The following is a 27,976-nucleotide window of genomic DNA, read 5'->3' as shown; positions in this document are numbered from 1 at the left end:
GCAGGCAGCCAGCACACAAGAGGGAGCGGCTGGGCACATGGTTCTCAGTCCAGGACGCTGGCCGGGGACCTGACACACTGGCTGGGGACGCACTTGGTATCATCGTTTTATTCACCTCTCTTTTTGAAAATAAGAGCAGACATAGAATATATATACTCTGTTTTTATATATAGGCATCGCTCCCGCAGGGCTCAGCACGCTGCCCTCAGCCCCCCAGAAGCTGTTTTCCCAACATCTGGCGGAGGAAAGGTGTCCGTGACTGCCAGAGGCAAACCTCTATCATCAGACAGCAGAGACGGACCTGGGAGCCTGGAGCTGCAGACACCACCGAGCCCGGGGTGCCCACTCACCCGCCCAGAACTGTCCCTGCTCCCAGGGGACATGGAGCAGGCTGGGGGGGGGAGCAGGAGAGCAGGGTGGGCAGGGGCACTCTTCTGCCTGTCCTGCCCATGAGGGTCAGTACCTGGGAGGCGGTGGCCAGACTGCTGCACCCTACTGGGCGGGCGCAGACAGGGAAGCGGGGTGCAGGTCTGATCCCCAGACCCCGACAGAATAGGGCTCCTGGTACCGGGCCTCACGCACAGGAGAGGGGCCTGTGGGGTGGGCCACCAACAGTGGCCGGGAGGGTAGAAGGGCTGGGGTCTCTGCAGCCTGGGGGCCCGAGGAAGAAGCCCATGCTTGCCCCAGACACGGGCAGTGCAGGGAGCAGGCCTGGGTCTCCTGGCAGGCTCCTGTGGCTGCCTTGGCCCGGCCCCACCTTCCCCTGCCCCCAGATGTCAGCAGCCAGGGGAGGGGCGCACGGAGACGTCACTACAGGAGTCCCCTGGGTGGGACAGGGAGCCCCGGGGGGTGGCCAGGAGCCACCCAGGAGCAGCAGTGGTTGGCGGCAGCCCAGGGGCTCCGCGGGGCAGGCAGAGGGGCCTCAGTTCTTGAGGATGGTCTCGTAGGCCTGGTACACGTGCCGGGACACCTCTGGCGCTCGGCACTTCAGCGACAGCTGTGGGGGAGGAGAGCAGTTAGGGGACAGCGGCCACGGCGGGTCATGGGACTCCTCTCTGCCGCGAGCGGGGCAGGGAGGGGGCTTCATGAGGTATGTGGCGGGCACACGTGGCCAGGCGGGGCGGCAGGCACCATAGCTGGTGCAGATGTGAGGTGCGGCCGAGGGGGCGGCCACCACAGCCAGTTGGGTGTGAACTGAAGACGCTCACAGCCCACACACCCGCTGTCGACCGCGCCTCGGCCCCCTGGAAGCAGCTGAGTCACAAGCTGGCAGCCTGGCCCCCATCCTGGGCGGCTCTGCTCCCCACAGCAGGGCTGTCGAGGAGGTACAGGACCGGGAAGGCAGAGGGTGCTTCCTGTGCGAGGCGGAAGGACAGGGACTAGACTTCCACTCTAAGTGCACGGGGGCCGAGGGGACAGCGCCACCCCCCAGAATTGCTGCTTCTGAACGGTCCAGTGGGGGCTGGCAGAGGGCGCTCCGTGCACACTGCCTGTGCTGTAAAGTCGGGGTGCTCCCCCAACCGGACACCTGGGTGGACGTGCTGGGGGAGCAGAGGGAAGTCACCCTGTGTGCCTGGCTCTGGGGAGGGCGGGCAGAGGAGGCAAGGCCAGGAGAGGGGTGCGAGGTACGGGCGGGGCAGGGGAGGGGCAGAGAAGGAGAAAAGCCGTCTGCTAACCTCCAAGTCCTGCAGCCCGGGCAGCAGCGGGAGGCGGACATGCGGCGACAGACGAAGACGGAAGTTAGCACCCTGCAGCCCGCAGGCAATGCCTGCCGAGGACGGGCACAGCAGGCAAAGCAAGCCGGGGGGGGGGGGGGTTCTGGGGGTGGCGCGGTGGCAGCTCAGGCCGGGAGGAGCCCCTCACGCCGGCAGGCTCACGCCACGGCCCGCAGGCCTACTCTGACAGAGAGGCGCCCCAAGGGGGCAGCGTGCTGGGTGGGGCCGGGTGCCCGCAGAGACCGGATTCCGACACTCGCCCGTGCCAGGCATGAAGGGCCCGTGGCACGGTGAGATGGTGTGGCCTGGAAGGAGGGCAGGGCAAAGGCGGGGCCTCACCGTGAAGCTGGGGTTGCCCGGCTGGACGCGCAGCTCGGCCAGCACCCAGATGCCGTTGGTGAGCTTCAGGGACTGGTAGAGCATGTCCTGGCCCTCCACGTTCCTCCTGGCCACTGTGAAGATGTTGCTGCTCTGCAGTCTACCGCTCGCGGCGTCTGGGGGTCAGACGGGGCCCTCCGTGACGGGAGTGCCGGGGGACGGTCACGGGCAGTGTGCCCAGGGAGGGCTGGGGGGGGGGGATTCACCTGCACTGAGGGGGCAGTCTCTGATCTGGAACTGCGCCTCGTTCTCGCTGGGAATGTCCTTCCACGTGGCCAGGAACATCTGCCGGTCTAGGGGACGAGGACTGCTGAGCCCACCCACCCCTGCCCCCCAGCAAGCCCCGGCCTGTGAAGGTGGCCACTGGTGAGCTGACCGAAAACCCCAAGTGTCTGGGAGACTCGGGCCGGCAGCTAAGTGCTGCCCTCACCAGGGTGACTTCCCGGGGTTCTCCCCCTGCCTCGGGGAGCTCATGGGACAAATGCAGAGGCTGCAGAAGCTTCGAGAAGGCTGAGGCCATGGGCTGGGGAGAACAGTTATGCTTTCGTATCTGTCTGAGACAGCAAAGGCCCGAGGTTCAGTCCCCAGCACCACCACAAACTGGAACTGAGCAGGGCTTTGGTAACAAGCCACCATACAATGGACTCTCCCTCCCTGACAGAGAGGTGCCTCCACTCCAGGCTCACAGGCCCAGGGGTAGGGCGCCCATTCTCTGGCCCCCAGAGGGTCCCTCCACTCACCCATCTTCCCGTCCTCCACAAACAGGATGTGCAGTGGGTACAAGGTGCTGAAGTAGAAGACGTCAATGTTGTTTTTCACAGCCACCTGGGAAGAGGGGCCTTCATTGTCCCGGGGCTCCCAGCAGGGCCTGCCCCTCCCCTGCACCCCGCCAGGACACGAGCCTTCCGGGCAGCACCCTGCCCGTCTCACAGACGCGCCCGCCTTCCCGGGGCCTCGGGAGCACCTGGAGGTTGTTGAGTGGCTCCATCTTCATGACCGAGCCCACGGTGCTGAGGGGCAGGGAGATCTCCACGGTCTGGTTGGGGCTCAGGGGCGCGTGGATCTGCAGCGGGGCGGCAGGGGCCAGGCCGAAGCTGGGGAGAGAGGAGCCCCGCAGGTGTGACGCAGGTGGGCGAGTGGGCAGCGCCCTCGGCCTCCAGGCAGGGGCAGCGTTGGCCTGTCCAGAAAGCCGGCCCCACCCTGACTCCCGAGCCCCGCAGCCCTCAGGCCGAGTGCAGGAAGGGCAGCAGGCCCGCCGAGCACTTGTCAGGCTCGGCCGTCTAAGCTCACGCACCCGAGAGCTCTTTCCGCTCGGAAGCCCTGCGACGACCCCAGTTCCTGGAGTTCAGGTAAGCCCTGCAACTAGGTGAAGTGACACATGGGCAGGACGGACCCATGAGTGAGGCCCCAGCCACCTGGGAACCGGGTCACGGCAGAGTGACGGGGTCCATGGACGGGTGACAAGGGCTCAGGCGGTACACCTGACAGTCCAGCTGCTATCTCTGCGACGGCACTGCCTGGCTCCCATCTGCTGGGAGCCCGATGCTCCTGGAGGAGCCGGCCCCTGCCCAGACCCACAGGGTGGGCAGCACGGTGGAGGTCAAGCTCGTGCTGGGGACACCCAGGGAGACCACGAGGGGCAACCCCGGCCAGGCTCCAGGCTCTCCCGGGAGCTGTCACGGCTGCCGTGTGACTCTCGCACCCTGGCCGGGTCCGAGTGTAGGGTCTTGGCTTGTGAAGGGGGTTACGGAGCAGACCTCCTGTGAGCGGCACCATGACGGTCTCCACCAACACACTGCTAGGGGCAACCGGCCCTGGGGCCAGGAGTGCCTTGGCCTCGGGGGTCTCAAAGCTGCCACCACCCGCTCCGGTCTGAGGGGACATGCAGCCCCTGGCCAGCAGGTCTCCGTGAGGAAGCAGCCCCTTCAGTCAACTTCTTAGAGGCTCAGTTTTGGCTCATCACTGGAGCCACTCAGGAAGAAGGATCATCAGGAGGGGCTGCGTGAGTCCCCAGGACGCCAAGGCACCAGCCCCCCTCGTTGCCAGGTGGAGCTGCCTCCAGAGGTGGCAAGGAGGCCCCTGGCCCGTGAGTAGGGCGCAGGCCAGAGGGGGCCATGGCAGCGCCGAGGGGAGACGCCCCACCCTTCTGCCAGGCAGTCTGGAGGCCGCACGGTAGCACGGCGGGCTGGGGAAGAGGGCTGCTGTCGGAGAGGCACCTCTGCAGGCGGCCTGCAGGATCGCTCACCTATTACGGTTGAACTGGATGGCGAAGTCGGTCATGACCTGCAGGGCCTTGTTGGTCAGCTGCAGGTCCATGGAGATGGAGCCCACCTGGCGTGTGAAGGTGCCCGAGATCTCCAGGCCCTTGGCCTTCATGGCTGGCAGCCACACCTGCAGGAAGAGGGGCTGGTGGGAGCCTCTGCTGACACCACCGCCACGCCCTGCTGGGTGCCATTTCCACCACCCTTCCGCTAGTCCTCCAGGGCTTGTGGGAATTTGCACTGTGACCCTGCCCTGCCCTTGGCACGGCACTCCACCTGGTAGCCGGGGCAGGAAACCGGGTCCCGCACGTGGTGGCGGGCTCTGCCAGGCTCGCTGTCTCCTATCCACCCCTTCATTAACCAGCAGAGATCAGAGCGTCACTCTGGCCTATGTGATGCAGGGGATAGAACTCGGACCTCAAGTTTGCAAGTCTTGTCCCTGACCAGTGCTCTACGCCCCCATCTCTCTGTGTCTCTCCTTTCCAGACACAGAAAGGCAGAGAGAAACCACAGCACCTTCCTTCGATGAAGTGGGGGCCGGGCGTGGCCCGCTGGTGCACATGACAAAGCCGTGCCCCCAGCAGCAGCAGCCCGGCCAGCAGGCACCTCACAACAAGATGGCAGTCACCCTGACTCCTGCCTCTGCTCTTTTCACAGCAGATAAACCATCGTTTAAAGTGCTAATTGGGTGGAGGGTAGACAGCATAATGGTTATGCAAACAGATTCTCATGTCTGAGGCCCCAAAGTCCCAGGTTCAATCCCCCGCACTACCACAAGCCAGAGCTGAACAGTGCTCAGGTTAAAAATGAATAAATAAATAAGATAAAATAAAATACTAATCTGACCTCACCAATGTGTCTTGGAAGCCCACCTCCCCAGAGCCCTGCCCCACTAGAGAAAGAGCGAGACCATCTGGGGGTGTGGATCTACCTGCCAACACCCATGTCCAGTGGAGAAGCAATTCCAGAAGCCAGAATTCCCACTTTCTGCTCCCCATAAAGAATTTGGGTGCAGGGTGAAAAAAAATGAAAAAAAAAAAAAAAGAATTTGGGTGTATACTCCCAGTAAGGGATAAAAAATAGGGAAGCTTCCAATAGAGGGGGTGGGATACGGAGCTTTGGTGTGGGAATTGTACCCCTCTTATCACCTTGTTGTTTTTTTTTTTAATTTATTAGCAATTAATGTTTTACAGTCAATAGTAAATACAATAGTTTGTACATGCATAACATTTCCCAGTTTTCCACATAACAATACAACCCCCACTAGGTCCTCTAATCACCTTGTTAATCATTAGTAAGTCACTAAAAATAAAATAAACTTCCAAAAAAAATAATAAAATAAAATGCTAATCTGGGCCCTGGAGCTGGCTCCGAGGTGGGGTGCAGCGTTCCACATGTGAAGTCCTGATTCAGCTCTCTCCCTCGAAATTTTACTTAGTTCATTGGATAGAGACAGCCAGAAATCGAGAGAGAAAGGGGAGAGAGGGAGAGAGACAGAGAGACACCTGCAGCCCTGCTTCACCGCCTGCAAAGCTCTTGCCCTGCAGGTGGGGCCGGGGGCCTGCACCCGGCTCCTGGTGAACTGTAACATGTGCGCTCAGCCAGGTGCGCCGCCACCTGGCCCCGTGGGCTCAGTTCTCAGCACTGCATGACAGCCCGCAGGTCAAATAACGGGAGGAGCCCAGAGAGCGGCGTGGCACTCTGGTGTCTCTCTCTCTCCCTCACGAACGTAAAGGAGGAGCTGACAATGGCTCCACGTGACCCCGCACTGTGAGACACCCCCCAGGGGAGTGTGCTTGCTCTGCACAGGCGCAGCCCAGGTGCCAGCCCAGCCCTCACCACATTGAAGGAAGCTGCAGTGCTGTGCAGGCTCCAGGTCTCCTTCCCTCTCTCTTTTTTCTTGTTTGCCTCCAGGGTTATTGCTGGGGCTCAGTGCCTGCACTAGGAATCCACTGCTTCCGGCGGCCACTTTTCACAGTAAAAAAAATTATTTATTTTACCAGAGCACTGTTATGTTTATGCTTTATGGTAGTGCGGGGGATTGAACCTGGGAGGGGCCTCAGGCATGAGAGTCTGCATAACCATTATGCTATCTACCCTCAGACCTATTTATTTATTTATTTATTTATTTATTTATTTATTCTCTTTATGGCCCTTGTTCTGGTTATTATTGTTGTCGTCATTGTTGGATAGGACAGAGAGAAATGGAGAGAGGAGGGGAAGACAGAGAGGGGGAGAGAAAGGCAGACACCTGCAGACCTGCTTCACCGCCTGTGAAGCGACTCCCCTGCAGGTGGGGAGCCGGGGGCTTGAACCAGGATTCTTAGGCAGGTCCTTGCGCTTTGCACCACCTGTGCTCAACCCACTGTGCTACAGCCCAACTCCCCCTTTTTCCCATTTTGTTGGCCTTCTTATTGTTATTGCTGTCATTGGTATTGTCATTATTGTTGGATAGGACAGAGAGAAATTGAGAGAGGAGAAGACAGAAGGGGGAGAGAAAGACAAGACACCTGCAGACCTGCTTCACCACCTGTGAAGCGACTCCCCTGCGGATGGGGAGCCGGAGCTCGAACCTGGATCTAAGTCTCTTTCTTTCTTAATATATTTTTTAAATATTTATTTATTTGTTTTCCCTTTTGTTGCCCTTGTTTTTTTATTGTTGTTGTAGTTATTGTTGTTACTGATGTCGTCGCTGTTGGATAGGACAGAGAGAAATGGAGCGAGGAGGGGAAGACGGGGGAGAGAAAGACAGACACCTGCAGACCTGCTTCACCGCCTGTGAAGCGACTCCCCTGCAGGTGGGGAGCTGGGGGCTGGAACCGGGATCCTGACGCCGGTCCTGCGCTTTGCGCCACGTGCGCTGAACCCGCTAAGGTACCGCCTGACCCCTCCTCTAAGTCTCTTTCTATCTGAAACAGTCAACATGGTAAAGTCCCAGTGTCAATTAAAAATCAAGATGAATGGGGTCGGGCGGTAGCGCAGCGGTTAAGCACAGGTGCCACAAAGTGCAAGGACTGGCATAAGGATCCTGGTTCAAGCCCCCGGCTTCCCACCTGTATGGGAAGTCACTTCATAGGTGGTGAAGCAGGTCTGCAGATGTCTGTCTTTCTCTCCCCCTCTCTCCATTTCTCTCTGCCCTATCCAACAACGACATCAACAATGACAATAATGACTACAACAACAAGGGCAACAAAAGGGGAAAAAAATGTCCTCCAGGAGCAGAGGATTCACGGTGCAGGCACTGAGCCCCAGCAATAACCCTGGAGGCAAAAAAAAAAAAAAAAAAAAAAAAACAAGATGAAATTAAAAATGCAGAGCAGGGAGACAACTCAGTGGAAAGGGACTGAGCCCAGGCTCGCAAGTCCTTCCTAGCCGCAGCAGGCCCCTGGCTTGTGCCCACCTCGTCCCGCCTGCTCTCAACACTGCAGGGAGAGCAAGCCCGTGAGGGCAAGACTGTCACTCCTGCGTCAAACCTGCTGCCCAGGATCCTGGGACCCGTCGCGACCTGGGGCTGCCACCCAGCTCCCACCCCGCCTCTAGGGCCCCATGCCAGGTGGCAGAGCACCACCGCGAGGCACCTTCAGGTGACAGGCTGCCATGGAGTCAACGGCCCTGAAGCAGAGGGTCTCTGCATAGCTGTGACATGTCCTCCAGTCGCCAGGAGGTGTCAGGCGGTAGCGTAGCGGGCTAAGCGCACATGGTGCGAAGTGCACGGGCTGGCCTAAGAATCCCGGTTCAAGCCTCCTGGCTCCCCACCTGCAGAAGAGTCGCTTCACAAGCAGTCACCAGGAGGTGGTGACACTCCAGGGCACTGCCCACGCAGCACCTGAGCTGCGATATCTTGGCGGCTGTGCCAGGGGACTCCGTCTCCCCGTGGACAATAAAATCCACACCCCACTCTCCTGCCTTTGTAACTTTTAACACATACTGTTTTCTGATTTGCTTTTTCTTTTCTTTTCTTTTTTTTAAAGAATTTATTTATGAGAAAGATAGGCAGAGAGAGGAAGAACCAGACATCACTCTGGTACATGTGCTGCCGGTGACTAAACTTGGGACCTCACAGTTGAGAATCCAGTGTTTTACCCACCGCACCACCTCCTAGACCACCCTTTAGATTTCAACAGAAACTGAAAAAAAAAAAAAAAAAAAACCAGAAAGAAAAAAGAAACCCAGAAATTGAGAGAAAAGGGGCAGACGGAGGAGAGACACCTGCAGCCTTGAACCCAGGTCTTCGTGCATTGTGACAGGTGTGCCACCACGAATCCACTGCCCCCAGCGAGAAGCTCTGCTCTGCCTCTCCAGCCCCAGGAGGCGCCAGGCTCTCCCTTGCAGGCTGCTCACTTGCCTGGGGCCCTCACTCCACCGTGTGTGGCCTGTGAGCTCCAGACTCCCCCACAAGCCGTCCTCACAGCCCACCGTCGGCTGCCTTCTGCATCATGTCTGCAGACAGCCCTTGGAGCCCGAGCTGAGCCCACGCACAGGCCTCGGAGGGCACCCACATGCCAGCCTCTGTCCCGCCTCGCGAGGAGGCTCAGTACTTACTGCTTTAGGGGCCACGTATGATCCTGACAGCGTGCCCACGCCGCTGGTCAGGTCAAAGAGGTCACTTAGGCCACTGCCCATGGCTGCACCTACGTTGGCTGGCGCTGCCGCTGCGGGGGGTGCTGCGAAGTTAGGGCCCCCGATCTGGTGGGAGAGAAGGCCGTCAGAGCCGCCCACCTCAGGCAGGGACGTCAGGGGCCCAGGAGGAGCACGGCCACCTGGCTCTTTAGAAGTGGGGCAGTCGGGCGCTGCCATCCCTCAACCTGGCCTTCACAAAGACGCTGCTTCCTGTGCTCAGACTCCTGCCTTACGGTGACTCTGGGAAGGACTGGGGACTCACAGTTGAGCATTTGGGACCCGAGACACTGGGGGGGGGGGGGCTGTCCTGAGCAGGGAGCCCTCAGGGAGGCGGGAGGCTAGCAGTCCTTCCAGGACCAGCGACTCTGGCGCAGTGGTGGGGATGGGGAGAACGCAGGGCCTGGGCACAGTGGCAGCTAAATGCCAGGTGGCCAGTCACTAGACGGGAGGCCTGGGTTCAGCAGAGCCTGTCCTGACATAATCCCACCCGGCTGCAGCCAGCGCTCTCTGGAGGTGTGGGGGCTGAACCGTACCCCTTCAGGCTCATCCCCCATCTCCGAGCGGAAGCAGGCAGGTGAAGAGAACAGGCAGCCACATGCAGAGAGAAAAGCCCGGAAATCAGCACAGAGAGAAAGAGGGAAGGGAGGAAAGAGGGAAAGATTAGTCACCCGCTCCACCCACTCCACTGAGCCTGGGGCAAGGAGGTGCCGGGCCCAGGAGCAGCCAGACCACAGCCCCCTTGGACCCCCGCACCCCCAGTCCCGGACCACAGTCCTTGCTACAGCGCCCAGGCTGGGCTGCCCCGGCTGCACCTTGGGACTCCACTGTCCCCTTTTCCTGATGACAAGTCCCAAGAAGCCCGTCTACCCAGCTCCCCCACATGCCACACGGGAAGTGGCCCTGACCTCTCCCCAGCCTCCCCCCTCTCCCCTCCGGAGGCTGCCTGCGCTGTTGTCCTGAGCTGCAGCAGGGTCCAGCCAGGACCCACCCTGCACCAGCCCAGGTCTCCTGGCCTCAGACACCCAGAAACGGGCTGAGTCCCATGTCTGCCGCTTGCTGGAAGCTTGCTCGGCTCCCTCAAGACTCCATTCCTCACCTAGGAGCAGGGAGTCACGTGAGGAACCCCGTGCCCTTTGTTCAAAGCCCGGGTGTCGGGCGGAGGGCTGTCCAGTGACGGCCCCCGAAGGTCACACTCAACGTCGCGGGGAGGGAGGGCCAGGACCTACCAAGCTGTCGAGGCCGCCACCGAGGAGGTCCACGGCTGCCATCTGCACGGAGGAGGCGGGCAGGGGCGGGCCGCTCGCCGGGGGGCCGAGGTCCAGGTTGAGGAGGTCACCCAGCAGGTCGCCCTGGGCGGGGATGGCGTCCGGCTGCTCGCCCGTGGGCACCCCAGCAGGAGTGGTCTCTGGGCTCTCGGTGCTCTCGCTCCTGCGGGACACGCCAAGGGGATGTCAGCGCCAGGTCCCTCACCCTCACCGCCGCCCTGCTCTCCGGGGGGCCCAGCTTCTTGGGAAGCGGGGGAGGGGAGGCCACCCGCGTCTTCCTCTAAGGAAGAGACTGAGCCAGCAGGCGGGCGACCCCAAGGGTGGTGGCGAGAGGGGCTCTGGGGCGGGCACAGCCGTGCCACCGTGGGCCGCTCCGCCCGCCGCACCTGCCATCACACGGGACTGGGCTCGGGGCGGCTGCCAGGGTCCGACCGGCCACCCAGGCCCGAGGCACTCACGAGGCTGTGCGCGGGGGCAGGCTCTTGAGCACCACGCCGCGGCCGCCCTCCACGAAGGCGCTGGGTGGCTTGTGGTAGACGGACGCTAGGGTGCCGATGTAGCAGATGAGCTCGTCCAGCAGCGTGGGCTCGATGAGGTCCGTCTCCTCGGAGATGAGGGGCTTCTCAGCCAGCACGACCTCCTTGGCCGCCACGGGGTCAGTGGAGAGCAGGCGCCAGTAGATGTAGCCTCGGTCTCGCAGGTCTGGGTTATCTGAGTCCTGGGGGGGGGGGACGAGGAGCCCGTGCAGATCAGCAAAGCACAGTAGGAACCCAGAGCCGGGGGGGGGGGGGGGAACGACACTGCCCCAGCCCACTCCCGTCTGTCTGCCCCTCTCCACAGTGTATCCTCCCTGCCCACTGAGCCACCCCCCCCCCCCCCCGTTCTGCCCTGTCATTTACGTCTGTCTCAAGGACCCCACTTCCTACTGGGTCATCCCCCAGCCCACTCCTATTTGTCCGCCCCTCTCCACAGTGTATCCTCCCTGCCCACTGAGCCAGCCCCCCCCCCCCCCGCCCTGTCATTTACGTCTGTCTCAAGGACCTCACTTCCTACTGGGTCATCCGTGACGTGAGTCTCCTGAGCAGGGAGCCCGCATCCCTCTGGTGGCAACCCCCATCCCAGTGCCAGTCACACAGCTTTCCTGGACCACGGTGCCCCCAAGGGATGGGGACGGGGGCTGTGCCACGCTCAGCGGGGGAGGGAGGGAGGGCCCACCTGAGTAGCTAAACTGAGGACCTGCTGCACCAGCCCCTGGGTCTCAGTCGGCTTCTTCAGAAAGAGTTTCACGATGGCTGTGAGCAGCTGCAGCTGGACCTGAGAGAGAGAGAGAGAGGTGAGCAGGTGGCCCAGGGAAAGGCTGCTCTCTCCCTAACCCTGAGAGCCAAGGCCAGTGTGCCCGGCTTGGGGGCTATGGTGCACCGAGCAGCCCAGACCTGAACAGCGCCATTCACAAGGAGCTGGACACACATACCACGCGGCAAACAGACAGGCCAGGGACTGGCGCCCAGCTCCAGGGTCCCAGCTCCCTCGGAATGGTGGCCATGACAGCCCTGGGGAGCTCACTATTTTGTTTTTAATTTCTGAGAGAGAGAGGTCTGAGTACTGGTCATCTCTGGCACATGGTAACACCGGGGATTGAACCTGGGGCCCCAGGCAAGTCCATGTGCTTCTTCAACACCATTTACCCAGCCCCCAGCCGAGCACACAGCTCTAACAGACCACCTGCCCGAGTGGCTTCACTGCCCTGGTGTGCGGGGCAGCAGCAGATGGCATGCAGGGCATGTTGTCACTCTCTGGGATTAAGAATCCACAGTCGGACCAGCTTACGGATCCCATTTCAAGCCCCCGGCTCCCCACCTGCACAGGAGTCACTTCACGAGCCCTGAAGCAGGTCTGCAGGTGTCTGTCTTTTTCTCCCCTTCTGTCTTCCCCTCCTCTCTCCATTTCTCTCTGTCCAATCCAACAATGACAAATAATAACAACAAAATGGGAAAAATGGCCTCCAGGAGCAGTGGATTCCTAATGTCCCCAAGCCCCAGCAATAACCCTGGAGGCCACAAAAAACAAAACAAAACAACAAAAAACACCGGGAGTCGGGGTAGCGCAGCGGGTTAAGCGCACGTGGCGCAAAGCACAAGGACCAGCCTAAGGATCCCGGTTCGAGCCCCGGCTCCCCACCTGCAGGGGAGTCGCTTCACAGGCGGTGAAGCAGGTCTGCAGGTGTCTGTCTTTCTCTCCTCCTCTCTGTCTTCCCCTCCTCTCTCCATTTCTCTCTGTCCTATCCAACAATGATAACAAGAACAACAATAATAACTACAACAATAAAACAAGGGCAACAAAAAGGAATAAATAAATAAAGCTCCTTAAAAAAACACACACACACCACAGTTATGGGAGAGGGTAGATAGCATAATGGTTATGCAAAGAGACTCTCATGCCTGAGGCTCCAAAGTCCTGGGTTCAATTCTCTGCACCACCATCGACTAGAGCTGAGGTTGCTCTGGTTAAAAGAAGTCTCCCCAGATCCACAGTCTCTGAGCAAGTTCCGAGGGCATCCACCCAGCTGGCTGCGATGACTCTAGAACGCCATGAATAACAAACACCAGCTGCATCTGTGTGTATGTTCCTGGGGGGGGATCTGCTGGAGCATTCCTAAGCTCACGCCTGGCGAGACACCTGTCTCTCTGCGTCCCTGACAGCCCACAGTTTTGTTTCCCCAAGAAACTAGCAACAAGCACTGGTGGTCTCTGAGGGAGACTTTACTCCTGTCGCATCTCTTAGACTCGGGGCTCAGTCAGTGTAGCACAGGCAAGCACAGGGCTGGGGAGATAGCATAATGGGTCTGCAAGACTTCCATGCTTGAGGCTCCAAGGTTGTAGGTTTGATCCCTAGCACCACGTAAGTCAGAGCTGAGCAGGCGTTTGGTCTTTCTCTCTGGTCAGTCTCCCCCCCCCCCCCATTAAAATCAAAACCAAAAACAAACAAAAAAGGAAAACCAGCGGCGAGCACAAAGCCTGGAGCCGCTCAGTGCACGCTGTCCCAGGCCACGCTCAGCACGGGACAGACAGCCGCTCGTCACATGCCCGTCGCGCACTCGAGAGGCCCCGGAGGTGGAGGTGGCGCTCACCTGGGTGCTCTCGTCGTGGAAGCCCTCCAGGAAGCCCTCCAGCAGCTCATCTGCGTTGTCAATGCGCTCGGCGTACTCTCCCACGATCCAGGTCATGGCAGCTCGGGCCTCAGGCTCGTCCAGGGAGTCCAGGTTCTCGCACAGCGTGGCGATCACACTCTCGTACCTGCAGACACGCCATGGCGCTGCTCAGCCCCTCAGGGGCCCGGCGGGCTGCCGGAGACGGGCAGTGACCCCCACTGGGCCCGAGAAGGATCTGAGTGTCGTCTGCTATGGTTTCCTACTCCTGGTCCAGGGAGCAGAGGAGTGAGGGCCTTCCTCTGTGGCCGGGAAGGGAGGAGTGGGGAGAGCCCCCCCCACCCCCAGCAGTGCCAGACGCGCTCTCGGAGCACGGGGCAGGTGCGCACTTGTTTGGGTACTTGCTGCCTGTGGCCGGGAAGGGAGGAGTGGAGAGAGCCCCCCCCACCCCCAGCAGTGCCAGATGCGCTCTCGGAGCACGGGGCAGGTGCGCACTTGTTTGGGTACTTGCGGAAAATGTCCTTGATGACCACGACGGCCTCCTGGACCACGTAGCTGACCTTGGTCTGGATGAGGTCCAGCAGGGTGCTCACGCAGCGTTCTGCAGACTGCTGTGGGGGAGGGGGGTGTGGGCAGGGGCCGTGCCCTCTGCCACCACCCCGATGCCCTTGCCTCACCCGCCTCCTTGTCACAGGGAGGCCAGGGAACATCCACAACAGGTGGGAGGACAGGTACGAAAGTATGGGCTGAGGAGACCATCAGAGGCGGAGCTCGGGACGACCCAGGCCACGCCAGGCGCTAAGGCAGAGTCCCATCTCAACTCTGCGGCCTCCCCAAATGGCCTGCTGTGACCACTCACACTAGGACGTGTCTGCTCCACCAAGCCCTCCTTCCAACGTGCTGTGCTCCTGCCCAGCTGCCGGAGACTTTTCTGACGCTGTCAGCTGTCAAGAGACTGAGCTGGCGCCCTGCGTCCCTCCACCCCCAAAGTATCCACTGAAGGAAAGTCTAGCTCAGAGGCCACAGGCGAAAAGCCAGGACACAGGATGGACCTCTGGGGCTTGGAAAAAAGAGCACTGGACTATCATGCTACCCGGCCCTGTCTCAGCTCCGTGAAACACAGTCTGGGAGGTGTCACGGTAGGTAAAGCATTGGGCTCTCAAGCATGAGGTCCCTAGTTCAATCCCTGGCAGAACATGTGCCAGACTGTTATCTGCCTCTTTCTTTTTTTTTCTTGCCTGCAGGGTTATGGCTGGGTCTCGGTGCCTACACTACGAATCCACTGCTCCTGGACACCATTTTTTGGCTATCTTTTTACTTTTGTTGCCCTTGTTGTTATTATTATTGTTATTGCTGTCTTTGACGCTGGACAGGACGGAGAGAAATGGAGAGAGGAGGGGAAGACAGAGCGGGGAGAGAAAGACAGACACCTGCAGACTTGCTTCACCGCCTGTGAATCTGGCCCTCTCTATTCGTAAATAAATGAAATCTTCCAAGACAAGCTCCATGAAGGAAGGCTGAGTCCCCACTGGGCTACGCAGCGCCGGCCTCACCTCCACCTTGATGGCGCAGCGGCCGATGGCTCGCACGGCCTTGCGCACGAAGTCCACGTCCACCTCTGTGGCGTACTCCTTCAGCTCGGCCAGCACCTGTGGGCGGGCAGACAGAGCAGGTGGGGCTGGGGTCTGCAGGTAGCCTCTGAGGGCACCCTGAGTAGAAGGTGGGCTTCTTGCTCGCTTAAAGAGAGTCCAGGGTGAGGTGCAGGCAGGGCTGGAGGAGCAGAGGGAAGGACACAGGCCGTCCTGTGGCAGGGCTGGGTGGCCCGTTCTAGACTGATCTGGTCAACAGGGCCACCCACTTGCGGCCTTTTGTTAACCGGAGGTCCGCCATAACAGGGCGGGGCTGTGCTAGCCTAGAGTGGGCGGTGGGCGGCCTCTCTCATCCTCTACAGGGTCCACACGGCAGAGCTGCAGGAGAGCCAAGTCCTGAGTGAAGCTCAGTGAGCACCTGCCGGCTTGCCCGGAGCCTCTGCGCTATGAGAGGCGCCCCGCCGTGCTGACCTGGGCGATGTTGGCCTGTGAGGCCAGGCGGATCATGATGTCGAGCTTCTCCAGCTTCACGTAGATGGGGTCGTTGTACTTGACAAAGAACACCTTCATCTCGTGCTTCAGGATCTCAGGCCTGAGGGAGAGACAGAGTGGGCCGGAGAGCAGGAGGGGAGGCCCGGCCTGGGGGATAACAGCCCCCCCAAGTGTGCAGAGGCTTCTGGGAAAGAGCTGGAGGGTGACATTTGAAAGAGCAGCTGCCGCCAGGCCCTGGGCAGCCCACGGGTCAAGCTGCACGTCCCAGGAGGGTTCGAGCAGTGAGCAGAGTGGTGGGTGTCGCGTGTGCTTGCGTATAGGGAAGGGCCTGGTCGGGACCGGGCCGCCTCTCTGGCCTGAGAAAGGCTGGGGTAGGCTTCTGGGGGAGCATCCCTCCCCAAGTGACTGAGAAGCCCCCACAGCGAAGCTGCCAGGCACACGACAGGACATGGCCGTCCTCCCAGGAGTCCGGAGTCTCAGCAGTGCGGGTTCTCCCACGGGCTGCGCCCACCCTGTGCTGCTGGGCGGGGACTATGCTGTGCCCCCCATGCGGCCTGAGTCATAACAACAGCCCCTCGCTGGCCCCTTGGGGCCCCCCAGCAGCTCTCCAAATGGGGCGCCTGTGAGGCCAGCAGGTGTGGCTGCAAGCATGGTCCAGCCCGGCAGGGTCCACTGCCAGCCCAGCGCTCACAGCAGCACTGCTCTGCCCTGGGCTGTCACCACTCACCTCGTTTTTCTTCCTTTCTTTTTAAAATTTAATTAATTTTTTTTAGATTTTATTAACTTATTAAGATAGGAGAGAGAGAGAGAGAGAAAGAACCAGACAGCACCCCGGGACATGTGCTATCGGGGACTGAACTCGGGACCTCATGCTTGAGAGTCCAGCGCTTTATCCGCTGCGCCACCTCCCGGACCACAGACACAGCTAAGTGTTGGGAGTGCTTGCCTCTCAGGTGAGAGCAGCTGCTGTAGCAAGGACTTGCTTTTTGCTCTAAGTTACATATTTCTGCTTGATTAAAAAATATTTTAATTATCTCTGTTTATTGGATAGACAGCCAGAAGCTGAGAGGGGGAGGCAGAGAGCAGAGAGACAGACGCCCGCAGCCCTGCCCACGCCTGTGCCGCACCTTTTCTGCACGATGAGGTTAATGTTCCGCAGGGCCACGTACTGCAGCTCGGGCTCAGCCGACAGCAGCGTCACGAGCGGGGGGGCCAGCTTCTTGAGCAGCGTGCTGTAGTAGTCCAGGTCCTTGGACAACATCTCCATGAACTTCATCAGCACCTTCACGGCGGACAGCACCACGGCCGAGTTGGCGTGGGAGAGCCGGGGGGTGACCCGCTCGCAGATGCTGAGGCCCGTTGCGAGGGGGCAGGTGGGAGAGAGACAAAGGGAGACATCCTGCTCTTAGTTATCACGGCAGGACGGGCCCTGCAGGACGAAGTGTTATTTGCCCCAGGAGTGAAAACCAGTCTGAGCAGAGTCCGGGTGCAGAACACCCGGTAGAGTGCACACACCGTCATGCGTGAGAACCCAAGCCCTGGAGCCCACCCGGAAGGGGGAGCTTCATGAGTGGTAAAGCAGCGCTGCACGGGGCCGGGTGGCGGGGCACCTGGGTAAGAGTGCACAGTACCGAGCGCACGGTACCGAGCATACAGTACCGAGCACACAGTACCGAGCGCAAGGACGCCGCCTGCAGCAGGGACGCTTCTCAGGCAGCAGAGCAGGTCTGCAGGTGTCTCTCTCTCTGTCTCTTTCTCTCTCCCCCTCCTGATTTCTCTCTGTCCTATCCAATAAAATGGGGGGAAAGGGGGTGTGGAATGGCCACCAGGAGCAGTGGAGTCATCGTGCCTGCGCCAGGGCTCCAGGCCTCTATCTCTCCCATTCTCCCTTTACCCCCCTTCCCCTCCATGTCTGTCCCTATAAAAAAATAATAAAAGGCCTTTGGGAGCAGTGGATTTTCACAGGCAACAAGCTCCAGTGATCACCCCGCTTCTAACAAGAAAAGGAAGGGAGGGAGGGAGGGAGGGACGGAAAGCAAGCCCTTCTGAGCCTTAGATTCCTCATCGGGAAAATGAAAGAAGCTGCTGACGCTGCGGGCGCTGGGGCTGGGGGAGCACAGACTGGCACAGGCTCCCTTCCACCGCTGCAAGGGCACTCGCCCCAAAGGGCGGGCACTGCGGTGGGCTGGATGGTCCCCTCCATCTCAGTCAGCTTCCGTACCTGTGGCTTGAGGACGTGAGGGCCCACCTTCTCTCTAGAACTCTTTAGAGCATGTCGGCGGCACCCAGCAGGGCCTCTGGCCAGTGAGGAGCCGTGGCTGTGCGCTCTGGGCGTCCATCTCTCCCCCTCAGGCCCGGGGTGGAGTCCATCAGCTCCGGGCTTGGCCCTGGTGTCAGCTCTAGCTGTGCTCAGCGAGCGGGCTCCTGCCCTCCGCATGCCCACGTGCCTCCCGGCCCAACTCCCAGCTGCACCCCTGGGGGCGCTTACCTCTGGGCCTCACGGTCATCCTTGGGCGCGTAGTCGGCCAGGCAGTCGAGAATGAAGATCTGGCCCCACTCGGTGCACTCATTCAGGGCGGTCAGCAGCTTGTTGATGGACTGCGGGTTCAGATCGAGCAGGTTGCTGCTGGGGTGAGACTCGGCGATTTCTGAGAGGGCCGCCACTGCGTTCGCCACAACCTGGTAAAGAGGGCGAGGGCCACATGAGGCCGGGGGCATGCCAGCCGGCCAGCGCCGAGCACTCACCCCACTTCCCTCTCTACAGCAAGCACATTGAACAAACAGGGTAGCCGCCAGCACCGCAGGTGTGAGAACAGCTAGCCCACCCGGCGAGGTTTTGACACGGGGGGGGGGGGGGGGCATAGAGGGCTGGGCCCTGCCTGCCCAAGCAGCCCCGGGCTCACCATGGGGTTGGAGTCAGAGATGAGGTCTTTGAGGGTGTCCAGAAAGCCCTGGTCCTCCACCAGCTGGGCATTGATGTCATGGAGCTTGGCCACACACACGGCCGCCGTCTTGCGCACGTAAGGGTCCTCGTCCTTCAGGCACTTCCTGAGTGGCTCGCACAGGTACTCTGTGATCTTGTCCACTCGGATGCAGCCCATGGTCCGCACAGCGAGGGCCCGGATCAAGGGGTTGGGGTCCTCACAGTCCTGGGGGGAAGCAGCCAGGGGCCGGGGTAGGCGGACGGACTGAGCGACTCGGGCTGCCGTGGGCTTCCCGCCAGGCGCCGTGCAGAGCACCGCTTTGTAGGCTCTGCATGGCCACGGGCCGGAACTCACCCCGGGACAGAGGACTGTGACTCTGCCCCACCACCAGCACCCCTGCGGGGGCTGAGCCCTTCTGCTGGGTGCTGACAGGGCTGGCAGAGCAGGTAAGGCAAGCACCACTTGCTCCTCCATCCAGGAGACTAAGCGTGTGGAGAGGCCCGCCTAGCTCTCAGAGGCTTGCTGACTCCTGTCTTGGTAACAGCTCTCCCAGCAAAGAACAGGGGTCTCTGGACCTAACTCAGCCTCACAGGGACTGAGTTGGGTCTAGAGAGTGTGGGAGCCCCCTACCGGATTGCCAGGCCTTTGGGCTGGAGCCTGAAGACCCGGACAGGGTGTTGGCCCCGGGCCGGGCCGCGGCCCACCACTGGGATCCCAGCCCGCTCCTCGCACCTTGACGAAGGTGTTGACGGCCATGATGGCCATGTCAGGCTGGCTCTTGGCGTAGTTCATCAGGTACAGATACACCAGCTTCTTCAGCTCCAGGTTGTCTGTCTGCATGCAGTTCACCACGTCGGGGAAGAGGGCACTGCAAGGGAGGGCCTCAGCGTGAAGGCCAGAAAGGACTCTCGGCTCTGGGCACGCTGCTGCCGGGGACGAAACCTGGGGACCAGCTAACTTGGGCACGAGGTTTGTTTTTTGTTTTTTTTGTCTCCAGGGTTATTACTGGAGCTTGGTGCCAGCACCACGAATCCATTGCGCCTGGAGGCCATTTTTCCCATTTTAGTTGCCCTTGTTATTGTTGGATAGGATAGAAAGAAATCAAGAGAGGAAGGAAAGAGGGGGGAGAGAAAGACAGACACCTGCAGACCTGCTTCACCGCCTGTGAAGCGACCGCCCTGCAGGTGGGGAGCCGGGGGCTCGAACCAGGGTCCTCACCCAGTCCTTGTGCATCATGCCATGTGCACTTCACCCGCTGAGCTGCCGCCCGGCCCCCCATGAGGTTCTCTCTCTCTCTCAGTCTCTTCCTTTGAAAGAGATGCACAACAAACCGACTCCACTCCACAGGCCCTTGTGTGTATGATGGGACAGGACAACAGACTGTGCTGGCTGCTCTCAACATGCGGGAGGCGCTCAGTCCACGGAAACCCGTCTCCCCGGCTGAGTGGGGTCGCAGACGGTGGGCAGCTGGCCCTGGAGGGAGAGGCCGCGCTGAGCTCAGCACCCGGCAAGGCCTGGTTCAGCACACAGGCACGTAAGCAGCGGGCTGGCGAGAAGAGCTCCACGTGCGTGACCTGCCTTCTGGCTTTCAGGAGCCGCAGGGCCCGGTGGCAGCTCAGCCAGCAGAGTGCTCGCCTTGCCACGGCGAAGACCCAAGTTCAAGTCACTGTCCCCACCTGCAGGGGAAGCTCCACTAGCAGTGAAGCAGTGCTACAGGTGTCTTTTCTCTCTCTGTCTCTCCACTAAAGAGAGAAGTGCATGTGTGTGTGAGTGTGTGTGTGAGTGTGTCTGTGTGTCTGTGTACGTGAGTGTGTGTCTGTGTGTGTGTGAGAGTGAGTGTGAGTGTGTGTGTGTGTGTGTGTGTGTGTGTGTGTGTATGTGTGTATGTGTGTGTGTGAGTGTGTGTGTGTATGTGTGAGTTGGGGAGGGCTTAATGGCCACTGGGAATGGCCATGACACGCAGACACTGAGCCCCAGCAATAACCCTCGGGACTTGTGCACACACACTAGGTGAACCCCTTTCAATAGCTTATACAGAAGACAGTTCTGAGGTTCACAAACAGCAAGCGAGCTGGCCGGGGAGCCAGTTCCGACGGCACAGCCGTGCTGCCATGCAGAGTGGACCCCACAGTCCCAGAGGCACTGGACCCCCAGAACAGGAAATGTGGCTAGACACTGCATTCCTGTGTTAGGACCATCACATCCCCTTTTTCCTTTTCTTTTTAATTCTCTTTTATATTTATTTATTTTCCCTTTTGTTGTTTTATTGTTGTTGTAGTTATTATTGATGTCGTTGTTGGATAGGACAGAGAGAAATGGAGAGAGGAGGTGGAAGACAGAGAGGGGGAGAGAAAGACAGACACCTGCAGACCTGCTTCACCGCCTGTGAAGCGACTCCCCTGCAGGTGGGGAGCCGGGGGCTCGAACCAGGATCCTTACGCAGGTCCTTGTGCTTCCTGCCACCTGTGCTTAACCCGCTAAGCTACCGCCTGACTCCCTAGTCTTTTTTCTTTTTCAGTGAGTGAGGGACACAGAGAGACCCGAGCACTGCTCACATCTTGCTTATGGTGCTAGGGCTTGAAGCTGGTGATCTCGGAGCCTCAGGCATGAAAGTCTTTTGCAGAATCATGATGCTGTCTGCCCAGCCTGCCCCTCAAGCTTTAACGGTCTGGGGCAAGGCCATGGACACACAGAGACCCGGAAGGTCAAGGTGAACTTCCTGAGCCCCACAGGTAGGTGTCTGGCCGGTTCCAAAAGTAGCACTGTCTTCCGGAAGGGGACATGCCAGGGAGGGGTGGGGACAGCACCACGGGCAAAGCTGACTCGCTCTTCTGGGGCGGTCACAGCACAGCACGCTCACGCGAGCCTGAGGAACAGAGCCCTCCTCTGCACGGAGCCCACAGCAGACTCTAGGTGCAGCACAAGGCCTCATCCCAGAAGGACCTGGCTTGGGGGGAGGCCGTTTTCCTGCAGATGCCTGTGCCAGTTGACTATTTTATTTCATTTCACTTCATTTTTGCCTCCAGGGTTATCGCTGGGGCTCGGTGCCTGCACTACAAATCCACTGCTCATGGTACTTTTTTTCTTTTTGTTTTTTTTTTTAATCAGAGCCCTGCTCAGCTCTGGCTTATGGTGGTACAGGGGATTGGACCTGGGACTTTGGAGCCTCAGAGTCTCTTTGCGTAACCATTATGTTATCTACCCTTGCCCTTATTTATTTATTTGCCTCCAGAGTTATTGCTGGGGCTTGGTGCCTGTACCACGAATCCACTGCTCCTGGTAGCCATTTCCCCCCCTTTTATTGCCCTTGTTGTTTTACGGTTGTGGTGGTCAGTATTATTATTGTTGTTGGACAGGACAGAGAGAAATGGAGAGAGGAGGGGAAGACAGAGAGGGGGAGAGAAAGACAGACACCTGCAGACCTGCTTCACCACCTGTGAAGCGACTCCCCTGCAGGTGGGGAGCCGGGGGCTCAAACCAGGATCCTTACGCCGGTCCTTGTGCTTTGTGCCACCAGCGCTCTGCCCGCTGCGCCCCCGGCTGGCTCTTTAATAGGAAAGAGAGAAACTGAGAGGCATGGGGAAGACAGAGAGACATCTGCATCCCTGCTTCACCATCTGTTAATCGACCTCCCCGTAGGCGGGGAGCCGGGGCTTGAACCAGGAACTGAACTGTTTCTCCTGAGGACAGTCAGGAGGTTCCATGCTGAGGGTGGCGTGGGAGTGGGCAGCCCATAGAGAGGCCTGGGGCAGGACGCGCCCGGCACAGGACCCGCATCAGCAGTCAGGCCGCCTCAGCAACGGGCCGGGCACTGCAAGGGCACAGCAGAGGTGTGGGTGGACACTCATGGGTTTACTGCTTTTATTTTATGCTTTTCCCAGAGCCCGGCTCAGCTCTGGCTTACAGTGGCGTGGGGACTGAACCTGGGACTTTGGAGCCTCAGACACAACAGTTTGCATAACCGCTATGCTATCTCAGAAAGGCTGGAGTGGGCCTCAGTTCTGCCACCGGGCATATGACCACACAGCCGTCTACTTTTATCTTTGGCAATAAAACACAACTGCCAAGGAGGGGGAGGAGGACAAGCTCCTGAGCAAACACGCCTGCAACTGTCCTGCAGACGCTCCTGCTGAGCTCCCGCCAGTAAGAACTTGGTGACTTGACAGACGGACGGGACGGACGGGTAGCAGACCCGGGAGCACAAGGGGCTAGCACGGGGGCAGGCGGGCACATTCAGGCACATTCAGGCAGGCGGGCAGACTGGCACGGGGGCAGGCGGCACATTCAGGGTGGCAGGTGGGGGGAGTGGGCCATTAAGAGCAGGGCAGGGAAGTCGGGGTCACTGGACACAGGGAGAGGAGCCCCGTGTGGGGAGCAGCGGGAGCAACAGCGGGAGATGCTACACACAGCAGCAGAGCCTGCAGTCGGGACGGGATGGGCGGGCGCTCCCCAGCCCACCTGCAGGGCATCTGACTGGCAGTGTCCACATGCTTGCTTATTTTTCTTTTTTTGCCTCCAGGGTTATTGCTGGGGCTTGGTGCCTGCACTATGAATCCACTGCTCCTGGAGGCTATTTTTTCCCCTTTGTTGCCCTTGTTGTTTATCGTTGTTATTATTATTATTGTAGTTACTGAGTCGTTGTTGGCTAGGACAGAGAAATGGAGAGAGGAAGGGAAGACAGAGAGGGGGAGAGAAAGACAGACACCTGCAGACCTGCTTCACTGCCTGTGAAGCAACCCCCCTGCAGGTGGGGAGCCGGGGGCTGGAACTGGGATCCCTGGGCGCTTAACCTGCTGCACCCGACCCCTGCCTGTCTATTTTTCAAGGTCTGCTGATTTATTACTGATAGCGAGGAGTGGGAGAGAGAACTAGGGCATCACCATGGCACAGGCGATGTCAGAGACGACTCAGACCTCAAGCTTCCTCCGCTGCACCAACTCCCAGGCCAGACATCTGCTCAAAGCTCACCATCAGCTGGCAATCTGAACTGAGAAGACTTAGGCGGGAAGAATCCAATCTTCCTTCTCTCTAAAAACCAGCGATCTGGCCATTGCCCGTGCCAGCAGCCTCCCTCTGCTGTGTCACGGGGCTCAGCTGCACCCTCACCTGGCCTTTCTGACCTGCCACTTCACACACCCTCACCAGGCCTTTCTGACCTGCCACTTCACGCACCCTCACCTGGCCTTTCTGACCTGCCACTTCACGCACCCTCACCTGGCCTTTCTGACCTGCCACTTCATGCACCCTCACCTGGCCTTTCTGACCGGCCACTTCATGCACCCTCACCTGGCCTCTCTGACCTGCCACTTCACGCACCCTCACCTGGCCTTTCTGACCGGCCACTTCACACACCCTCACCTGGCCTTTCTGACCGGCCACTTCACGCACCCTCACCTGGCCTTTCTGACCGGCCACTTCACTCACCCTCACCTGGCCTCTCTGACCTGCCACTTCACGCACCCTCACCTGGCCTTTCTGACCGGCCACTTCACACACCCTCACCTGGCCTTTCTGACCGGCCACTTCACGCACCCTCACCTGGCCTTTCTGACCGGCCACTTCACTCACCCTCACCTGGCCTCTCTGACCTGCCACTTCACGCACCCTCACCTGGCCTTTCTGACCGGCCACTTCACGCGCCCTCACCTGGCCTTTCTGACCTGCCACTTCACTCACCCTCACCTGGCCTTTCTGACCTGCCACTTCACGCACCCTCACCTGGCCTTTGTGACCAGCCACTTCATGCACCCTCACCAGGCCTTTCTGACCTGCCACTTCACGCACCCTCACCTGGCCTTTGTGACCAGCCACTTCATGCACCCTCACCAGGCCTTTGTGACCAGCCACTTCACGCACCCTCACCAGGCCTTTCTGACCTGTCACTTCACTCACCCTCACCTGGTCTTTGTGACCTGCCACTTCACACACCCTCACCTGACCTTTCTGACCGGCCACTTCACGCACCCTCACCTGGCCTTTGTGACCGGCCACGTCACGCCCTCCCCTCGTGGTCATGGCAGGACACGACCCTCCACAGACAAAGGAAGTGGTGAAGGTCCCCTGTTGCCCTCCAGGGAGGCCTGAGACCCTCCAGAGCTCTGGGAGCCAGAGCCGTCCTGCACACCTGACATCTTTCCCCACGGTCATGGACGCGATCACTTTCTTCACGGCCTCCTTCTTCTTCTCCTTCTTGTCACTGTTGAGCTCTGCCTTCAGTTCAAAGATCTCCCCTAAAAAAAGAGGGAGGCGGGAGTTGGGCAGTAGCACAGCAGGTTAAGTGCAGGAAGCCAAAGCTCAAGGACTGGCATAAGGATCCCGGTTCGAGCCCCCGGCTCCCCACTTGCAGGGGAGTCGCTTCACAGGCGGTGAAGCAGGTCTGCAGGTGTCTTTCTCTCTCCCTCTGTCTCCCCCCTCCATATCTCTCTGTCCTATCTAACAACAATGACATCGATAACAATAATAACTACAACAATAAAACAAGGGCAACAAAAGGGAATAAATAAATAAATAAATAAAAGAGGGAGGCATGAGCAGCCCGTCCCCCACTTCCACAGGGGGAGGCAGGAGAGGAGCCATGCTGCCGGCAGGGGGCAGCGCCAGGCCCTGGCCTCAGGTGGGAGAGACGTGGGGTAGGAGCCGGTGGGGGTCTCTTGGTTCCCGGCTTCTTCCTGGAATCCTCAGTCAGAGGCTTGCTCAAGGTCTCGCTTCCTGAGCGAGCCACCATGGCTGCTGAGCCCTGAGAAGGGAGTCCAGCTGGAGAGCGCTGCTTCCCACACTGGATGACGGGGAAGAAGCCAGTGAGAAGTGCGCTGTAGGCCGCTCTGGTGGGCTGGGGCCTGGGAACTGCTGACTGACAGGGCAGGGCCAGCATGCACACTTGCAGCAGCCGGCGCGTGGAGCTTCTGCCACTCAGTCCCTCCTCAAAACAGCTGTGTGCGTGTCCCCCACCCCTCTGACAGCAGATGGAGCCGGGAAGGCGGGACACACAGCCGGTGGGACGCAGGGCCAAGACCCCAACGCGCATCCCACACAGAGCTTCTCTCCCAGGCTGACGGACTCAGTCCGGCCTGCACCTCTGACCGGGCTGTCTGTCTTGTGGGAGAGTCCCCGGCGTCCTGCTGAAGGGACCAGAGCTGTGTGTGTGTGTGTGTGTGGGGGACCGGGGCAGTGCTGAGGGAGGTGGAGGCGTGATTACTATGAGGGAAAGTGGGTCGGCAAGAGGTGGCAGCATCTTAAAGAGCCACTACAGGCACTACAGGCACAGCTGTCGGGCCGCTCGCCTCTGCCCGCCCGCCCGCCGCTGGTCTCAAAGGCTCTGGCAGGACTCGGGACAACGAGCCGCAGGCTGCGGCCTGTGTGAACGGCCTGTGTGAACGGGAAGAGGGCTCCGCCTGCCTGAGAGGCGGCCTTTCTCCAGCCGCTCACCGAGCCCCCCCCAGTCGCTCTCGGTCGGTCGTCGCCCCACGCCTCCCGCTCTAGCCACCCACGCTTCCTCTTCCACGGAGCTGTGGCCCTGGCCGCCTCCACCCTCCTTCCTGAGAAGCTGCCTCGAGCTTCCCTCACGTCTGAGCCCAGTCCACGGCCATTCTTCTCTGGCGAAGGCCACAAGAGGCCCAGCACCTCAGCGCTGAGCGGCCTCCGGCTGGCCACCTCCCTGTCTCCGTCCCTCCCCACGGGCTGCAGAGGCTCTGTCCTGCCCCGGAGCGGAGCTCCCATGGTCTTCCTCTCTCTCCCCTCCATCGCCTCTTCCCTCCCGGGGACCCCTCCCAGCCGCCCGCGCCTCCCCCGTGGGACTCGGGACTCGGGGCCTCTGCTGTGTGCGGCAAGGCCGGGCGGGTCCGGGTCCCCGGACTGGGAAGGAGGGGAGGGGAGGGAGGGGAGGGGAGGGGAGGCAGAAAGATGCTGACAGGAAGGACCTCTGCTTCCGAGAGACAGAAATAGCCCTGGCGCCCCACACAGCGCTGCCGGCTCAGCAAACTTCGGGGCAGCAGCTGGAGACTAACAGCGAGTCGTCGGACTTGGGGAAACTCTCATGACAGGCCGCCTTCCCCAGGCTGCCCGCGGATAAAGCACCGACACGACACGCGGACCCAAGAGCCTTCTTCCTTTACTCGCAGCCAGTGCTCTTCCCGTCTCAGGCTCGAGAAGAAGTGCTCGGGTTCTCACGCCGTCAGCAGCTTGGTTTCGGGACCCACGGGGCTCCGGACCGGGTGACTCTCACCATTTACCGCCCGGCCTCCGCCCGGCCTCCGCCCGGCCCTCTGCTCCCCAAAGCCGCGAGCCGACAGCTCTGCGGGGAGAGCAGAGGACGAGACCCTGGTCCGAAGCCAACGGCGCCTACCTTTCTTGGTCGTGGTGAAATACTTGGAGTCGGTCATCTCGGTCCCTTATCTGTGGCCGCAGCCTGCGAGAGAGGAGAGAGTGCGCAGACGCGCTGTGTGGGGAGCCCCGTCTGATCTCCTCGCCGGCAGCTGGCATCTGCAGGCAATCCTCCTGAGAGCGCGACCTAAGTTCTGACCCAGCAGGCCTGCTTCCAGTAATCTCACCCACCCGGAAACGCCCGCACTGGCCGGGAAGGCTTGACTGCAGCGCTGTCCGCGGCAGGGCAGCGACCGGAAACACCTGAGCCGCTCGGCTCGGCTCGGCTCGTCAGCACGGGGGGCCCGGAGCGCCCGGAGCCCCCGGAGAAAGACGCGTTTACCCGGCACACAGCAGGGCTTTGCGGCTCCCGGCCCCCAGCGCGTCAGCGTGCAGAGGCCTCCCTGCGGTGCTACCCCCCCACACACACACTCTCTGACAAGTGAGCTGGAAAAGACTCAAGTTAAAAACCTAGGTGGAGGTGTGGTCCGGGAGGTGGCACAATGGATAAAGCACTGGACCTTCAAGCATGAGGTCCGGAGTTCAATCCTGGGCAACACATGGGCCAGAGTGATGTCTGGCTCTTTCTCCTATCTTTCTCGTTAATAAATAAGTAAAACCTTAAAAAAATACAACAAAAAAAAAAACTGAGCAGAGGGTCCATAGCATATGGTTATACAAACAGACTCTCAAGCCTGAGGCTCCGAAGTCCCAGGTTCAATCCCCCCGCACCACTATAAGCCAAAGCTGAGCAGTGCTCTGGTAAAAAACAAACAAACAAACAAACAAACCCAGGAGAGTTCCTCACTCCCCATGGTTTCTGAGCCTCACGACAGCGAGGGGCACTCTCTCCTCTCCAGGAAGGGCCGGAACCCAAACACCACAGACGCGAAGCTCTCATAGATCTAACTGGCCAGTTTCTCAAAATACCTCAGGGCATCTCCCGGGAGAAAACCTCAGGGTGAAGTGCTGTCCTCAGGCAAGAGGGTAAAGAAAGCGCCAGGCCCCTGTCACCCCGTGCAGGCAGTAGTGACAGGAGGGGTGACAGGGCCGCAAGCAGCCTAGCGCCCAGGACTCGGCGGCGGGCCGCTGGGAAGGATGCGGCAGGAGAAGCGGCCGCGCGGCGGAGGTCTGCACACGTGATCTCGCCTAACTAGCGCTGAGCTTCATTTTAAGTGGACTTGTTAGTGAGAAAGAGAAAGAGGGAGGAGAGAGACCAGCTGTGGTGC

The 27,976-nt window shown here is 60.0% G+C and overlaps 2 protein-coding genes and 1 non-coding gene across 7 annotated transcripts in view; all 3 read right to left on the bottom strand.

The window, feature by feature from the left end:
* LOC132539067 (KH domain-containing protein 3-like) overlaps window positions 1–24,505 on the bottom strand; it is a 45,919-nt gene extending 21,414 nt beyond the window's left edge. The window contains exons 1-3 of one of the 3 annotated variants that reach the window (XM_060192910.1): window positions 24,144–24,505; window positions 24,036–24,107; window positions 23,127–23,999 (exon numbers count right to left, since the gene is read on the bottom strand). In XM_060192910.1, the coding sequence (XP_060048893.1) occupies window positions 23,418–23,999; window positions 24,036–24,107; window positions 24,144–24,404 (915 nt within the window). In that variant the 5' untranslated portion in view covers window positions 24,405–24,505 and the 3' untranslated portion in view covers window positions 23,127–23,417. Of the gene's footprint in view, window positions 1–23,126; window positions 24,108–24,143 lie in introns of all 3 variants that reach the window. The other 2 variants (XM_060192909.1, XM_060192908.1) reach the window with 2 other exon arrangements.
* Window positions 94–26,793, bottom strand: AP1B1 (adaptor related protein complex 1 subunit beta 1). 3 transcript variants are annotated; one of them, XM_007529594.3, is made up of 21 exons: window positions 26,731–26,793; window positions 24,514–24,619; window positions 19,122–19,257; window positions 18,369–18,614; window positions 17,954–18,144; window positions 16,593–16,814; window positions 15,445–15,565; window positions 14,938–15,033; window positions 13,880–13,995; window positions 13,367–13,532; window positions 11,455–11,553; window positions 10,698–10,957; window positions 10,201–10,402; window positions 9,508–9,528; window positions 8,897–9,040; window positions 4,339–4,484; window positions 3,058–3,187; window positions 2,834–2,918; window positions 2,300–2,386; window positions 2,055–2,209; window positions 94–997 (listed from the first exon to the last, which is right to left on the bottom strand). In XM_007529594.3, the coding sequence occupies exons 1-21, from the start codon at window positions 26,765–26,767 to the stop codon at window positions 923–925; spliced, it is 2,841 nt and encodes a 946-aa protein (XP_007529656.1). In that variant the 5' UTR covers window positions 26,768–26,793; the 3' UTR covers window positions 94–922. The 3 variants fall into 3 exon arrangements, with proteins under 3 accessions (XP_007529656.1, XP_060048868.1, XP_007529657.1); XM_060192885.1 differs by having other exon boundaries at window positions 13,880–13,992; XM_007529595.3 differs by lacking the exon at window positions 9,508–9,528.
* On the bottom strand, window positions 4,004–4,102 carry LOC132539197 (small nucleolar RNA SNORD125). Its single transcript, XR_009550491.1, has one exon. It is a non-coding gene; the product is annotated as a small nucleolar RNA SNORD125 (small nucleolar RNA).
* Window positions 26,794–27,976: the final 1,183 nt, after the last annotated feature.

This window comes from Erinaceus europaeus, chromosome 6 (genome assembly GCF_950295315.1).
Source record: "Erinaceus europaeus chromosome 6, mEriEur2.1, whole genome shotgun sequence".
In the NCBI taxonomy this organism is placed as follows: Eukaryota; Metazoa; Chordata; class Mammalia; order Eulipotyphla; family Erinaceidae; genus Erinaceus; species Erinaceus europaeus.
Note: the sequence above shows the minus strand (reverse complement) of the source record. Positions and strands in the feature narration are given on the sequence as shown.

What these genes read in the sequence shown, in the direction of transcription:
- AP1B1 (XM_007529594.3), bottom strand. Translation starts at nt 26,767, where the DNA reads ATGACCGACTCCAAGTATTTCACCACGACCAAGAAAG. An exon ending in TCCTCAGTTTAGCTACTCAG is followed by an intron (nt 10,958 to 11,454) that starts GTGGGCCCTCCC and finishes CCCCCCCCCCAG; the next exon opens with GACTCAGATAACCCAGACCT. An exon ending in ATCCAGTTCAACCGTAATAG is followed by an intron (nt 3,188 to 4,338) that starts GTGAGCGATCCT and finishes CTCTCTCCCCAG; the next exon opens with CTTCGGCCTGGCCCCTGCCG.